Source organism: Acyrthosiphon pisum, chromosome X (assembly GCF_005508785.2).
Source record: "Acyrthosiphon pisum isolate AL4f chromosome X, pea_aphid_22Mar2018_4r6ur, whole genome shotgun sequence".
Lineage (NCBI taxonomy): Eukaryota > Metazoa > Arthropoda > Insecta > Hemiptera > Aphididae > Acyrthosiphon > Acyrthosiphon pisum.
Window position 1 is genome coordinate 61,152,641 of NC_042493.1, and position 18,382 is coordinate 61,171,022.

The 18,382-nt window shown below is 28.6% G+C and overlaps 1 protein-coding gene and 1 non-coding gene across 3 annotated transcripts in view; both read left to right on the forward strand.

Annotated features, from left to right (window-relative positions):
• Positions 1-11,646: 11,646 nt before the first annotated feature.
• On the forward strand, positions 11,647-11,769 carry LOC115033437. Its single transcript, XR_003838796.1, has one exon. It is a non-coding gene; the product is annotated as a U5 spliceosomal RNA (small nuclear RNA).
• A 4,453-nt stretch (positions 11,770-16,222) lies between these two features.
• Positions 16,223-18,382, forward strand: part of LOC100160279 (integrin alpha-PS1) — a 14,970-nt gene continuing 12,810 nt past the window's right edge. The window contains exons 1-3 of one of the 2 annotated variants that reach the window (XM_001947295.4): positions 16,223-16,937; positions 17,120-17,247; positions 17,848-17,874. In XM_001947295.4, the coding sequence (XP_001947330.2) occupies positions 16,756-16,937; positions 17,120-17,247; positions 17,848-17,874 (337 nt within the window). In that variant the 5' untranslated portion in view covers positions 16,223-16,755. The remainder of the gene's footprint in view (positions 16,938-17,119; positions 17,248-17,847; positions 17,875-18,382) is intronic. The other variant, XM_003246718.3, reaches the window with a different exon arrangement.

Sequence of the window (18,382 nt, forward strand, 5' to 3'; positions counted from 1 at the left end):
TATATCGAAATATTTTATCCTATTTATTATGTAAAAATTATTAAATACCAAAGTGCAGATTGTAATGATAATTTGAATTAATCATTGGTAGGTAACAATTATTCTGACAAACAACAGTGCCTATAGGTAGGTAACGTGTACGGTGTATCATCGTGTATTACGATAATATTATCTACATCGTGGGTACTGGGTATAATATACTAAATTCAATTCTCATGTCAAAAATATTAAATAAAGCCAAGCCCGACCGGCGTTTAACTTAATCTTAAATTGTATTATGATCATACTATGTCTGATTTCATAGTATTCAAATATTATTATCGTATAGCTCTTTAATAAAGTTGATTCCAATAATAAAACTAATAATAATATACGCCACTCGGAATCAAACTACCTACCCATAGGCTTTTGGCAGTCTTGTAAAGTATTCGAATAAAAGTATTTTAATACTATTTTTTGTATTCGAATACTATTTTAAATACTTTTTTTTTAAAAAGTATTCAAATACGTATTCTGAATACTTTTATTTGTATTTTTTATTCATTAAAAAAATACTTTTTTCCGATCCAGAAAAATAGTTTTATCATGAACATGATGAACATTAATTTTATTCTTTGAACAAAATATAATATTGGCCCATGATATGATTATTTTTATATGTGGTCAAAATTTATAAATAACTTATGATTACGATGTATTTTTCATTATTAATTAATAAATGTTAATATTACAAACCATTCAAAACTGACAAAAATTAGTTGTGAAAAAAAGTATTCTAATAGTATTCGAATACTTTTTAAAGTATTTGTATATGTATTCTGAATATATTTTTTAAGAACTATTCGAATACGTATTCTGAATACCTTAGTTCTCATTTATTCGAATATGTATTTCGAATACAAAATAAAAGTATTCTTTACAAGACTGGCCTTTGACTATGAGACTTCAAAGCTTAAACAGACTATTGCCGACTATTGAGTATGGGCCGTGACCGATGCATATAATAGAGACATAAGCTCGGTGTTAAGTGTATTGTTTTTTTTACATACTTACTACTTAAATATATTTTATCTATACTGAAATTAAATGTCTGACTCATAATTCTGTACAGTACTATTATACTACTACGCTACTGTCTACTACTGAGTACTGTGTACGCATAACGTAGGTAGGTATTTCAAATCATTTTTAGTGATATACTATTATGTGGAGTGTAGACAATTTAAATTTATTACACATGCAGACATAAGTCGCAAGTACCTACATAACCACGAAAATAATCTCCAAGTATATGCACTTTAACACCAAAAAAAAAAATAATATTATAATATTACGTATCTTCACACGACGCTGACATAATGTACATGTACCTATAGTGCGCTCTTGAGGCCGGAATGTCACCGGTTCTATTTGACACAATCTGTAGGTAAATTTTTTTGGAACATCGATGTTTTTATATTCAATATTGTGACACGGATTTTGTACGCATTCGAAACCTGGGATCAATAATTAACATAAATCGACTACGTCTACCCAACCTAACAATATTTTCTTACTGTAATTAAAAACTATTGAAAATACATAGGCAGGTTGCAGGTAGGTACTATAGCTGGTAGTTCACGAAATTTGATATTGAAATAAAGATCTCTAAACTAACGACATTGAGTATATTAATATATTGTACAATAATATTATATACCTACTCAATGCTAAAGATTATCCATCTAACAATTTTGGTTATTTAGATGTAATTTAAAAAAGGTGGGCAAGTGGGCAAGTGGGTGTCGCTCTGCTGTACAGTAGGTTATACGTGTAATGGATGGTGTTAAATTCGAATTCAATATCATTGTATAGAAAAACGATTCTGAGCGAAGACGGTTAGTCAGCCTATGATATTACTAAGTATATATTTGATGATATTATTGTGAATAAAGTAATTTATATATAACCTATTTCCGTGGAACCTTGTTTTACATTTTCAATCCTTAGATATAAAAATTGAACATTTTATACATTTTCAACTACAAAATTCTAATTTACATGTATCTACAGTTATTCGTTTTTGAATTATAAAAAAATAACAAAATCGCTGCATGAGAAATCGAGTGAATATCCAAACTATAAAAACTTAAAAATATGAACTTCAAACGCTCATAAAAATTTAATTTGATTTGCTTGTAAATATTTTTTTTGTTGATAGAGATAGAAAATCTCAGATTTAAATAGAAAATGTTTATGAATTTCTAACTGAATAAATCTTATTTTGAAACCAAATTGAATTTTACGTATTTTATTAGTATTAGAACTTAAAATTAAACATTTACAAATATAGGTACATTGTACATTGATTATATGGAATTAGGTTATTATATAGTAGGTATTAGCATTAATTATTATACATAGTACTCATAGTAGGTAATGTACATGTACTAACTACTATGCATAATCAAATATCAACGGTGGTACCAGCTAATAAGTAAATAAATATTAAATACTAACTATTTCTAGTACTATACATTGTTCTATGATTATACCATGTATACATATATAATAAATGGTAGGTATTAGATAATATAAAGCCATTTACAAATTACAAATATTATATGTAAGGTACTTGACATATTTTTATAATATTTGTTTAATTTTACTGTTTATTTTCTGAGTGGGGGCATGCATCGCATGAATGTATATTCAAAATTGGGAATATCTCTACCATATTATAATTCTTTAATTTGTGTTCAGCATGAAGATGTTCAAATGTTTTTTTCCCTTGGTTTTTTTTCCATCTACCTACCGTTTTAATACCAATTTAATCTATTTTTTCACTAGGTACCTACTATTTTTGAATAGTACACAATTCACGGTGTTTTAGTTCGGAATTAGATTTTAAATAATATATACTATATAGTAATTTCATACAAAGTTACAATTACAAATATGAATTTATTAAATGTTAAGGCCTGAACCCTGGACTTTATCATACATAAGTATTATGTGTTACACAATGTATACAACTGAGCTCTGATAGTTGATTATATCATGATTTATGATATTTTATTATTATTAACTTATAAGTTAAAATGAATCACTGAAAATAAACCAAATCGTATATTTTTAATTATTTTACCATTATATTATAATTTATTAGACATAAGTTTTATTTTTATAATTACAAATTTAGATCAATGATCCAACTGACCAGAGGTTTTGGTTAGGTTTACTTGTATATATAATATATATCATGAAATAAATTATATAGGTAGGTGATTAAATTAAATACAGAATATGTTATAATTTATAACTTATAAACTATTAACTCACAGAATTGGTGTGTTTTTTAATTTTTGGAAAAAAACAAAAAAAAACTGTATTTTTTGTTTTAAAATTTTTTTAAAATAAATTGTTTCAGTTTTAAACAGTATATTTAAAATTATTTTATTTTAATTTAGTAGTAATTTACTTATATTCCAGTATACAATGTACTAGTATATGCTTCACTCTTATTTAATACTTATTTTAAATTTTAAAAGTATTTGAAATGATTTTAAAATATTTTCTGAACGGATGTGGAAATTATATTATGACAATTGTATACCTAATTGTAATAATTGAAAAAATTTGTAATTATAAAAATAAAACTTATGTCTAATAAATTATAATATAATGGTAAAATAATTAAAAATATACGATTTGGTTTATTTTCAGTGATTCATTTTAACTTATAAGTTAATAATAATAAAATACTAACTATTAAGTAAAAACATTTTAAATTTGGTACAAAATCAAAATCTAAATGAAAGAAGGTAATAGATATAATAATTATTTAATACTTTTCTGAAGGATATCTATCTTTATTTATTATTAATAATAAATAAAAAAAAAACACAAATATTCCCTTGGATTTTACACTGTCTTAAACATAACAACCCTGTTAATTCTTAATTGTATAAAAGTATATTAAATATGTTTAACTTAATTTTTAAATAGATTTTTTTGTGGAATTCCTCATGCCCGGCTTATATTAAAAAGTTGGTCAAATAAAATAAAAATATTAACATAATATTTACAATTTGTACAAATTAGACAACTTCTATATTGTATAAAATTAAAATAGTATCTAATACCATTGATTTATACTAATACACATAGTGTATAAATATATGCATAGTACTGTATACATACATTATACTATGTGTAATCAATGCTAATACCTATACTGGGATGGGATTCTACCGCCACAGGTACGCGTAATTAGGTTAATATTTTGACGGGACGGGCTGTAGTTAATTCAAACTTACACCAAAAATTAAGTTTATTATTCCCTATCTTTTGGTAAAAAAAATTAGGAAAAAATATAAATTATTGCAGAAACGGGACGAGATTTCACCGGCGCAGGTACTGAAATATAGTCAAAATTGTAGACGAGTTTTGACTAAACACATTTTGTATTTCGTGATGGGTTTTTATAAAAAAATTTTATCCACAATTAATTATTGTTTGGTGACTGTTACTAAACCTTTAAAATGGATATAGAGATATGGATATTTAGTTTTCTTAAAACTAAATACCATAAGATAAACTATAGTACCTACTTAAATCATTATTATAATTATTAAAATAATTTTAATACGATGAATAAAAATAAATGTCATTCACATTAACATATTTTACGGGATTATCTCTATATTAGACCAATTAAATAATTAAACTATATAAATGTCAATAAGTACTAAATGATAAACTAAATGGCATACAATATAATAATATCAATATAATAAATTAAAATAGATGTCTTACATATTAAGATATATTTTTACGTTTTATGGGTTTTAAATCATTTTTGATTTAACCAAATACTATAGATACTAATATATAGTATTTGATTTAACTACGGTTTGTCCCGTCTATTATTTATTTTTTTTTTATTTAGAAAATCAAATACATGCATAGTTAAAAATTAAATACACTATACAATTTGATTAATTTACCCCAATAAGCGTAGCTTGTGGTGAGCCAAATGAGTTACATGTTTACAAGCTTAAAATAAAATTTTAGAAAGAAAAACCAAAAATTAAATAATAAAGACTGATGAATATAATATTAAAACTACAAGATTTATTTTTTAATAAACTATGACTTTAAGTCTACAAATTAAGATTTTTTTTTAAGTGGTTAAATATATTTTTTTGTATTTAAATAACCTTTTTTTTTCCGAATAAATCACTACATGGGAACCGAACTGTTTTCACATTGCTTAACTCCCATGCAGCATCGTTTATTTAATAAAAAAATGTACACAACTTCGTTTGAGCTCGCATGAGTCGTGAATTTATAGAACCCCCGACCCATGATGCCTCACAATTTTTTTTTTTTCCTTTTACAACGGTCCCAGGAGCATAGCCAGGTCGTGCCCAAGCTATGCTCCCACATTAAAATGAGTCGCTAACGCAGAGAAAGAGTCCTCTTCTCGGACCGGCGGTAGCTCGCCATCCTGGAATAGGTACTCGTGCTGTTGTGCTCCTCTTCACGAATCGGTCGGAGCCCGTCGCTCTCGATTCCTGTACTGAGCTTCACCCATTAGCCGCATTATCCGCGGCTTGTCGGGCTCTCTCCTCGGTCTCCTTTAGCGTTAATCCCTTAGCGTTGTATTTAAATAACCTAAACGTTATGAAAAATATATTTTTTAAGAAGTAAAGGCATAGAATTAAACACTGCAGTTGGATCTAAATGGTTTATGAAATGTTCACCAAAATCTTTTATAGTGTACGATACGTTAATGTCATACGCCCTTATTTCTCGTACCTACATTAATAACTTCTTAGCATTCTAATTTGTTTAACTCTGTTTAATATGGCAAATTGCATGTACAGAGACCTGACCGGAAGTACATTAAGTTCAATATAATTATTATTGGAGGATCCTATGTAATCTTTTTTATTTAGACATAATCTTACCATCAGGTTTTGTTGCACTTCTAAAGGTCTCAAAGAGTTCTTAGCACAACTTTCCCAAATCATTATACCATATTGAATAACGGGTTTGTATAAAGCTTGATAAATAGTACGCATCATTTCAGTAGGCATAATTTTATTTAATTTGTACATCTTAAAAACAACAGATCTTGAACGCATAACTAAATTTTTATATGGACATTACACCGTAAATGGCTGTCTATAATAATTAAGCCCAGATAATTTACCCTATTTACTATTTTAATGACTTCTGTTATTCAAAGCGACAAAAGCAGTTTTGTTAATATTTAAATAAAGTTTTTTGTCATTCAGCTCATTATACATTTTATTAAATCCTATTTCTGCTTTTTTTTCTACAAAATTCCACGAGAAACTAGAAAAAAGGAGACATGTATCATCTGCATACGTAACTATTAAACCATCAATATTTAAATTACATATTATATAGTGTATATATTATAAAATGAAAAAAATCCCTAAAACGCTACCTTGAGTTACACCATAATAAATTCGCTTTTCATTATTGAGTATACCGTTTATAGTTACCATTTGTTTCCTGTTATCTAGATAGCTTTTAAGCCATTGCCAACTTTCTTTTACTTTGCCAAAACTAGGCAGTATTCTGAGTAATTCATTGTGATCAACAGTATCAAAAGCTTTTGTTATGTCTAAGAAAATCGCAATTACCTTCTCATTATTGTCAATTTGTTTATAGATAAATTTAGTAGTCTGATATAGTGCTCCAATCGTACTTTTACCCGGTCTAAAGCCAAATTGGTTTTTGGATAAGAATGCTTTGCTTTCCAAGTAGGTAGGATATAAGTCTGGTTTTAATTATTTATTTAACATTTTAAATTTAAAAAGCATGGATATAATTTGACAATGTTTCTTTATTTCCTGATTTGAACAAAGGTTTAACAATCGCTAAAAAGTTTAAATTATTTAAGAAAGACATATTGCTGAAAGATTATAACAATGTCATTGAAACATTTAAAAAAATGCAAAATAAAAAATGTACGTGTACTTTACTAACGTAGTTTACTTTACTAACTTTACTCGAGACAATATTCCAAGTAAATAACTTGCTGAGCATTGGGTGAGCCAACTCGTGTCCACAGGATTATAATGTAATGTACATCTTTATTTATACCTATATTTGTGTCATTAATATCTGTAATCTTTTTTCGAAATTCAATTTTTATACAGGATAAAATAAAATAATAAGCACCATTGTAACACTATTAGCTTCCTCACTCAGGTCAGGATCTAAAATAAATTATTAAGTACATAATAATATTATATTATTTTAATTATTAATTATATAAGTATTATAAGAAGTTACATCAGTTGGTGTTTCCATATTTTATTAATTGTTTTAAAAATGCCATAATTTAAAACGGTGGTGGGGGGGGGGGGGGGTATAAAATAGGCATAAATCATAATTAATTAAAGGTAGTATGGAAAATTATCTACGTACCTGGTAGGTACATATTGACAGTGAAACAAAAATGTATTCACAATTAATTATAGTTATTATCATCGTGAATCGAGAAAAATCATAAATTTAAAACATCTATGACTAAAAATATCTATAATGAAGAGCCAAGATATTTAAAAAATATATCATGTCTAGAAAACGAAAATAATATAAATCTTTAAAATGTTTCAACAAATTCTCTTCAATTTATGAATTTAAAAAAAAATCATAATTTTATCAAAAACCGGTGACGCGTAACCCGTTATTTTTTGTTAGTTTTTTCCAGTTAAAAAATATTAATAGTAATTTGAAGAATTTTTTCTGCCTTAAGAAAAGTACCATTTTTTAAAACATAAATTTATTATATAGATTAAGGGCTCAACAATAAGATTAGATATGTATTTTAGGAGTTTTACACATATTTTATCGAAACTAGTGGCTGTATCATCTTTGAGTTTATTTATTATATTTAGTATTTCGGAGTTTTCATTTTTTTTAAGAAATATTTCATCGAAAGAGTAATATTACTTGATGAGTTATTTTGTTTTTGGGGATTATTTTTTAAATTTATTATTATATAATTGACCAACATTAGAAAAGTAGTCATTAAAAACATTTGATGTATCTATCAAAAGGATGCTTTTTCGGATCATAGATATTGTCATCAATAACTATATCATCTAAAATTTCGTTAGAGTTTTTATTATTTTGCACTCCAATTATTTCATTAACTAAATTCCAAGTTCATTTGGGATCACATTGAACTTTATAAAACTGTTTCTATAAAAATGTATTTTTGCTAATCTAACAATTGTGTTGAATTTATTTCTATAAGTAGGTATTATAAAATCTACGTAAATTTAGACTGGACCGATGTTTTTTTTTACTTTTTTAGATAAATCATTTTTACACCGAGCAGAGGTTAACAGTCCTTATTTGTCATCCATTTTTTTATTTTATGATTTTTTGAATTTACTTTTTTGAATCTACTAGCTTTCTCAATAGCATTAAACATTTTACCATAAAAAATATCAACACATTCATTAACATTAGTTGTATTATATAAAGAGGACGAATTTTCTTCTTTTAGAGTATCACTCACCAGACAAAAACTTATACTTTTAAGTTATAATTAACTATAGAGTTAATCTCGTAAAATATCTTAATTTGAATGACATTTATTTTAATAATTACAATAGTGATTATATTGTATGCCATTATTTAGTTTATCATAATATAGTACTCATTTACATTTATTTAGATTAATTATTTAATTGATCTTTTATAGAGCTAATCCCGTAAAATATGTTAATGTGAATGACATTTATTTTTATTTATGGCATTAAAATTATTTTAATAATTGTAATAATGATTCAATTTAAGTAGGTATTATAGTTTATCTTATGGTATTTAGTTTTAAGAAAACCAAATATCATCTATATCAATTTTAAAGGTTTAGTAATAGTCACCAAATAATAATTAATTGTAGATAAGATTTTTTTATAAAAACCCATCACGAAATACAAAATATTGTGTTTAGTCAAAACTTAGTTCGTAATATTATAGTTGCCAGTTGTTCAATATTTTCAAGACTATCAACTTATACGGTTTTAAATTATTTCCATTTTTTGTATGTTTGTTATTTTTTAACTCTCTTTTTAACTATAAAGACAACATTTGATTTTTGCACCATTTTCATGGTAAGAAATATTGATTTTATTAAGAGGACGGTAAACCCGCATGTGTTTTCTCACATAGATACCAAATTTTCGTTCGCCAGTTTCAATAGTGTGCTGTTAGTTTTGATATATTATGAGTGAATCGACCTATCATCAAACATTTAGGTATCAACACTATCTGTGTCATTTCACAGGTTTTTTACGATATATTTATTTTTTTTGTAAATTATGAGCATTTTTAATTATTAATTTTTTTATAATTATAATTCATAATTCATTGAAAAATTAAAATATCGTAAGAAATCAACTAGAGAACACATATTATAATGTTGTTATTTAAAAGTTTGGTAATAGGTAAATTCACTCTTATATCAAAACTGACAGTACCTACCCTAAACTATCGAACGAAAAATTATTTTACGTGTGTAAGATGGAAACCACACATGTGTGTTGACGTCCATGTATAAGGTGACATTTTAATCTGTTTTTTCGTTGGATATAATAATAATATTGTATGTGATGTAAAAAAATGTAATTTTCATTAAGATTTTCTTTTGAATTGTTTGCTTAGTATCATAAAAGTAGGTACCTATATCGTTTATACGTTTTTGGATAGGTATTTAAGCTCTATATAATTTTAATGTTTAATGCTATTGTAGGTAATAATATTTAATGGTAAAATAAAATTATAAACTAATTTATTTTTTAAATAAATTTTTTTGTCATTTTTTACTTGATGTTAAAACTATGACATTTATAGAACTCAAAGGTCAGGTTTTTTCAACATTTGAACTTTAAATGCTTATGAAAATAATCTTGCCTATGGAATTTCAATATTTTAAAATTAAAAAATTAAATTAAATTAATAAAATAATTAAGTTACTACCTACCTATAGTTAACTCGTCACCCAAATAAAATTATAATGACATTTATTTATTCTTCAATCAATAAAGTTAAATAAAAAATAATGGATGTATTAAATTTGAATTCAAGAATATACAATCATATTGTAGGCATGCAAAAAACAATTCTGAGAGAAGATCGTCTATCGGCCTATGATTTTTTTATAAGTATATGTTAGGATTTTATTTTGATTAAAGTAATTTATATTACTAGGTATAAGGCATTAGTAATACAGTAGATTCATAGATTTTTTTCCTTTTTATAGCTATAAGGATCGATATATTTGAAACAAGGTTTCTACAATTCTAAATTTCTAAAGTTCATTATTTACTTTAATCTAAAAAATAAATTAACGGATTATTTTTATAGATATTTTATGTTCAAATTTGGACGAAATTAGACGTTTAAACAAAGACTAACTATTTTAGTTATTTTATTGTATATTATAAAGATATTATTCGTAGGTATTTTTGAAGTATATCATTATATTTTATACACACAATGGCTTTTTCAAATGCAATTTTTTCGGCAAAAATTAATTCAGTCTACTGTATAAATATAATTTAATCCTTTACTAAAAAAAATTGAAAAAATTTTTTTATACATTTTTTAACTAGAAAATAATTTACAATTTTTAGAAATTTTGACGAATTTTCTCAAACTTTTAACTTTAAATGCTCATAATAAAAAAATCGTTCCTACATATCTTTAATATTTTCAACTTCTATAATAACAACTTATGGGGAATCTTTTATTACATTTTTTAAATTTTAAGTATAAATATAAACCTTCATCATGTAAAAAAATTGTATTACCTTGGGGACTACGAGTTGTTAATATATTCACCACCAGGATTACCTGGCAAACAACGGGCGTATATTTTTTGTGGTTAAACACGATTTGATTTAGTCGAACCGTGTAAAGGACGGCGGTTGCCGGCAAATAAAATTGTGGCTCGCCGATCTTGGAATCCCGGTATAATTCGATTCTACGGACCGTGCACTATACACAGTTCGGGTATAATTTATTTTTTTCGTGTGGAATACATAGACGGTGTGGTACTTGGTTAAAGAGAGATATATGATAATATTATAATGGTAATAATATACGCCGATTGTTTCGAAAATAAAATTAGTCGAAATGAGAATTATTTTACGGGACCAAAAACAAACACTTATTATCTATGGAACAACTAGATCTATTGTTTGAACGCGTTCCGATCGTGACACAACCGTCGGAGAACAATAAACCACGGACCCATTTGATTATTTCGTCATATATTGTTATGTTTTAATTTATAATAATGGTTCGGCTATCCAGCGATTTGTTCAAGCTCCGGTGTTTCGAAAAACAGGCAATAGATGGCGTTCACGGGCATACTCGTTAGCTAACGTGGTTATAAGACGCGGGTATGCCAGCATTTCGTTCGCGTTGTGACCATAAGTTTTCTGAGACACACAGAAGTCAAAAGTTTGCACCGCACGCGTACCGCATGCGCACATACCCCATCGCGACTTGCTAACCGGGATAACGGTGTTGTGTGAACACCAGCCCAGTGGCATGGCGTCGTGACCGTGCAGATTGTATATAGGGAACCGAACACCGACCAAAGGACAACTCCGGTTCCCTTTCAAATCGAAAAAATCTTTCGCCTTTTACTAAAGATTTCCGTGGAGGGGAGCACGCAAAGAGTCTAGAAAATTAATTTTTTCAATTGCCTGATCATCTGGTCGGGCTTCTAAATACACCATTTTTCATTTTACCGAATAAATTAAATCGTTGGATGGCATTCTTAAGTCTAAGCGCAAACTAATCGGTACTATAGGTAGATATTTTAATAATCCGACAACATTCAGTCTATACCAAAATGATAGTAATATTATACCAAGTTGTACAAAACTACGGGCATGTCCGCATGGGGGTATACTAGCATATTATTATAGAAATTGACGAACCATTTTTCATCGAAATTGTATCGTTACGAATTACAATATAATTATTGCCCTCTGAGATTGTTATAATAGTTGCCTGTTTTAATCTTTAAGATTAATATGAACAATATAGGTACAACTATTTCGATGGCCAATCGCCAATATGATAACTATATTTTGTTTTCCACTATTTTGGCATATTTTAGTCTTGTATATAGTCGCAGGAGATATAGTTTTTATAAAATATTTTTTTTTTTATACATGAAAATATCGAAAAACATACGTAAGCACTAAGCACAATCTTTTTACGCTTTAAGTTCAAATTTAGACAAACATTTTTACGAACATTTGCAAATTATTTTGTAGTGAACAATTTAAGGAAGAGTCGGACTTGACGAAAGGTGTAAGGGAACTTAACCCTGGCAACAAATGTTTGGGGGGCATTCAGGTTTCGGAATACCATAAAAAAATATAAAACTTTTTTACCCTAGGTATTTAGGATATGTATGAAAAAAAAATAAAATTGATTTGTATTTATATAATTTGGGATGCAAACATTGGGTCATCCAACGAACACAACATATTTTGGTACATAGGTATAAACGTTCGAGTGGTTAATATTGGTTATATGATTTATTTTTAAACAGTGCGATGAAAACCCGGGTTTGATATAAGGCGTGACATGGACTTTGCATCTAAAAGCCACCAGTTTTTTTTTGACATAATTTTTATTATTCTATTTATAGTATATAAAAATTTGAAAGTATTAAATTAAATTAAACTGTAATTATAATTTGTTATTAATTTTTATTGTAACAGTGTGATGGTTTGATTTCAAAATAAATAATATGTTATGAGATTAATATAAACTTATTTTTACTCTTCAAATTATGAAGGCTTAATAAAATTATTATAATATTGGCTATAGCTAACCTTGAGTGCATTTTGAAATCTGTGTTACATGAATAGCGGTATTTCAAGTTTGAAATAAACATGTTTTAGGTTGATAGTTATAATTAAGGCCCGAATTTGTATGCAAAATTTATTGTTAAATATGCACATGTTTAAGCACTCAAAAATTAAAAATATGTAAAAATATGCAAAAAAAATCCTTTGCTGTGTAATAAAAAAACTAAACATCTTAAACAAATTACAAAATATATTAGGCATGTGAAAAAAATACAATTTAATTATCAGTATACTTCTGCTTACAAATATGTATTTAAATGCAAAATTAATGTAAAACGGAAAACGTAATATTAATTTTGGAACTATAGTACCAATATGAAGTTACAAAATGTGATTTTATGGGATTGTCACGTAGCATAAATTTATATTATTTTAGGATATTCAGTACACTCGCCTTGCCTGTTTAAGAAAATCTAAGAACTTTTACTGTCCTAAAAGTGGTAACAGACACAAAAAAAATACATTGTAAAATCAATACATTCATCGCTCCACTCAGAATCTAAAATACACATCATTGTAAAATCAATGCATTCTTACTTTCATCGCTCTGCTCAGAATCTAAAACAACTTTGCTTACATAACTTATTAATGTTTATCTACTTATAAAATTATTCATGGTTTAAATTATCACTAAGAACTTTTGATTAATTTAACTTTAATTTTGCCACCCCCTTTTATCTCCAGATGGGGTATGAATTCTGAAAAATCCGAAATACAGGTTTCATTCATTATAGTTTGAAGAGTAATATTAATATAAATTTCAAATATATTTGACCATAAATATATTGTTTTCCTTACAAACTTCACTATAGACGTGCGCAATCTGTTGAGGATAGAGGTTGTGGGCCAAGCCAACTTGAAAAAAGTTAATTTTATTACTAAAATTACTTTCATTTACTCACCCACTAGTTTAGGTATAAAACATAAATAGGTATAATCATTCATAATAAAAATATGTTTTTTTTGCAGCTAATCTATAGTAATTAGTGGGATTAAAAATTAAAATATATAATATAACATCAGGGAACATCATAAAATAATATATACCTAGGTACCTAAATACCTATAATATATAGACCAGCTCCTCCGTTACAGGTAATATCCATCAATAATTTAATAGTTACATTTTTTTTAGATATTTAATTATAGGCAGTTACTATAGTTACCTATTAATAATGTTTCGAATGTTCGTAATTTAAAAAAATCAAAAATCACATCACAATGCTTAGGAGGTAGGTATAGGCATAGAATAAGACGATACTACTTTGTATGTAATCTAAGTCGTAATCTATAATGAGTAGGTATCGTACAGCTCATAGGGTGGGCCATGGCCCACCTGTCCACCCTCCGTGTGCATGCCTATGAACTTCACCAACCACTCCCACCTCTTTATGAGTTAAATTTATAAAAAAACCATACCTAAAATTCCAAATTTAAATTGTCTATCCTCGCAGTTGATTTTCAATCATTAAAATCGTTATTTAGTTTTGATTTTTTTTCTTTTTTAAATGTTCTTTCTCAAGGTTTATATTCATACCAATTTTTTTATTTATAATGTTTGTACTGATACATCTAGTTAATAGTCAATAGCCATTAGGTGTAAAAAATACAATATTATAGGTAGGTAGGTACCTAATTAATACCTATGTCGGCTATGTGGGCATGTATAGGTACTTATACCGACCGACGACGTTGATATTAATTGTTAATAATTATTAACGTTATATTTTGTATTTGATTTTACATATTTTATCAATTTAAAATTTTTAACTTCTATAACTTTCGACCTCAATATTCAGTGATAATATTTGTATGTTTTCAGAGTTAAATAGGTTTTTTTTATTTAAAATAATTTAGAATTTGAATAGAACTACGCCATCGACTGCCAAGCGCACCCAACGATAATGATTTCACAATTATTTGATAAACGACGACCGAAACGTCGGCGGCACGAAATGGAAATAAATATACATAGGAAGTGTGAACACTAGGAAGTAGAAACTATAGTAACTACATAGGAATGTCGAACGTATCGCAGCCGCGCAATATAATAATAATCCAATGTCTATTCAGCGCCCAGCGGTCCATCGGGCGTCGACCGTCGTCGTTGTCGTATTCTTTTATACAGTTTTATCGTTGGCCGTACAACTCGTTGTACTGCTGATGGGATGGCGGCACGCGCGGTACAGCGTCTTGTTTGCACTGCAGGCTGCAGCGTACACTGTGTACCACCAGTACCACACTATTATAGCACCCCTGTACTCAGTTACACAAATAAATTATAATATTATTCCATATAGCCCCATACACACGACAGCAACAAAGGTGTTTTACCCATTTATATTGTGGAATGCCTATGGATGCTGGCATTACCGTATTCTATAGTGAATACGAGAGTACAAATTAAATTAATTTTATTATTATATTTTGTCAATTTGTATTTTTAACTAGGTACTATATGCTAGGTTGCATAAACAATTTATTAAATTTAATGGTTCATTAAAAATTTAATTTAAAAACAATCCAAATTTTCAACAGAATTAAGTACCTATTTTTTTAATAGGGGAAGTCGCCTGACGCAAAAAGTATATCTTTAAAAAAGATAATCAATTATTTTTTTTTACAAAAAGTATATCTTTAATCGTAGTACCTTATCACCTACTACCTACATCCAATATTTATGGACCGCCATAAGGATTGGGAAATTGATATAGTAATAGTACTGTAGTGTATACAAATCCGTAAGCCAACAAAACTGATACCATTGAGGCACCACATGTTAACCGTATATGGTCGCATCTGTTTTCTCTCTAGTTGGTTTCTTTATCGCTCAAAAGCTTCAGTGCGAGTGAGTTTCATGGTTACTCTCACCGTTAAGTTTAGTGAAGATCACGGATTAATATACGTATATTAATCCGTGGTGAAGATATACTAGATACAGGAATGCACACACGGACTACGGAGTATCCATAATAATAATTAATAATATGTTTAATATCAATGGTCGTATAGCTGCGATACCATCGCGTAAGGCGTAACCATAAATATATTATTATTAAAATACACCGTAGTACTGTACTGTAGTATAATATTATACTCTGTAAAGTTATAGTATATAATCATCGTCGTCGTTACATAAGTCGTGTTGTACACTCGTATGCGACGTCATGACAACGTTCCTCGGCCCCACGGGTGGCGGTGGCGGTGGTGGTCGGCGGTGCGGGAGTGGGCCAATCGGACGGTCCGCCGCCCGAAGTCCGAACAAACAATCTGATAACTGCTGTAGTGCCGTGTCGCCCGGCGGCTTATTGTTTACGACCGGCGCTGCCCACGTACAACACGAACGGTTGGCGGGTCGCGGTACACACGAACCGCGGCACGACAATAATAATAAGCCGACGACGGCGCGCGCACCACACGACACGCACAGGTTGTCGTTGTCGCACTCGACCGCGCCGTACCCGAATGCGTTTATCGTTATCGTTTTTTATTTTTATTTTTCGTTTTTTCTTTCATAGCTCGGCAATCGTCTCTATCCTTACTGATACACCGCCCTCAACGATTGTCGTTCAGGTCCGTCCGACAGGGAAGTCGTCGTCAGGCAATAATCTCGGTATCATAGGTAACCGCGAACAGACTTGCGAGCTGACATTTCCAGGACACATCGGCCGGGAGGCGCCACTTCGCTCTTCTGATCCGACAATGACCCCTTCGTGGAACCGGATCTGCAAACCTCTGTCGTCGTGGTTGGGCTGCTGACCCACCAGCCGATACCGCCACCGTGCTCACAGCCGTTGATTATCTTCATCCAAACGCTGCCTTGATGATGTCTTTGTCACTGTCTCTGCTGCTGTTGCTGTGCAACTCTGCATTCCGGGCCCATGGTTTCAACCTGGAAACGAGGCTGCCGATCGTTAAACGCTCCTTGGAAGTATCGTACTTTGGCTACTCTGTAGCTGGACACCAGTCGTTCGACGAGATTAAGGGAGAAGTCGAAAACAGTTGGTTAGTGTACCTTGTTGTCAGCGTTGTTACCTAATTTTTGTTTATAAAATTAATTCTGAATTTAATCTACAAACAAATGTGTGAATGTGTGAATGTCTTTTCAACAATTTTCTAAACAAATGATTTTTTTCTTTGTTAAAATATTTAGTAGAAATATACCAATTTTTTTTATTGTTTTTCAGGATTTTAGTCGGGGCTCCAATAGGTAAAAACTTACAACCAAAAACTAACCAGTCTGGTGCGTTATATAAATGTCCATTGACATCATATCATGATGATTGCATACAGGTTGTTACTGATGGAAAGCGAAGTAAGTGCACATCTTTTTTTATTTGGAAAAATCTTTATATACCTAGTTAACTATATTAAAATTAGAAATATCAAAGGTAAAAAAAAAACTCTACAAAAAATGCCTCATTGCTCAATGTCAGAAATGACAAAATTATGGTCATAAAAAATATTGCTCTGGAATCTGGATATTTAAGTGACTAAGTGAAATGTGATACCTAATCCAGAAAAGTTTTCTTTATAAATTAATTATTCAATGATCTCCCTGACACATTGTTAGGACATTATTAATGTTTGAGCCCACTAATAATAGAAGGTAATCGTAATTCGTAATCACTGTAAAAGTGTTTCTATTAAGTGACTTCTAAGCTCTTCTCCAATACATTAATAATGTCATAATTAACTCTATATAATAAATATTATATTTATATATATTATAATTTACAATGTATAGACTAGAATATAAAAACAATAATTTAGCAAGAAATTTAGGTTTATAACTTATACAATTATATAATTGTTAATTTGTAAACTTAAAAAATATCTCATGAAAATTGAGGTTATTAGGTTAAACTATTTTTGAAGTTGATAATAATGATTTTTGTTTTCTTTTTTAAAACAGACCCAAATAATGGACTTTATGACCCTTGTAAGTGAAATTATGGTAACTTTTGTGTTTGTTCATGGTTTGTTTATTGCAATTTGCATTTTAATATGTTATGTGTTGCATCATAACATAATTTATTAAAGCCTATTTCATATATTTATATGAATATTTTTTTGATTGTTATATAACAAGCATTGCTGCCATGTAAATACTGCTTAATTAGTTGGAGTTTTAAATCCATCACATTAGTATGGTCTGATCATATTTTAGAAAATACGTTTCATAAACGCATGACTCAAAGTTGATGTATGAAATAGTTAACTGCACTGATGTGTGTAATATTAAGCTTAAAATGTATATTTATTATTTAATTAACTTTTGCAAACATTCAATATTATTACTATTAGGTTTCATATAAATAATTATTTACCGCAAAACGCAGTAGGTATATATTTTATAATACTTTCAGTATATTTCCACAACAATTTAATTACTTAAACTAGTAAATATAAATGTTTAGTTAGGTTATGACGTTATGTAAGGTACTATT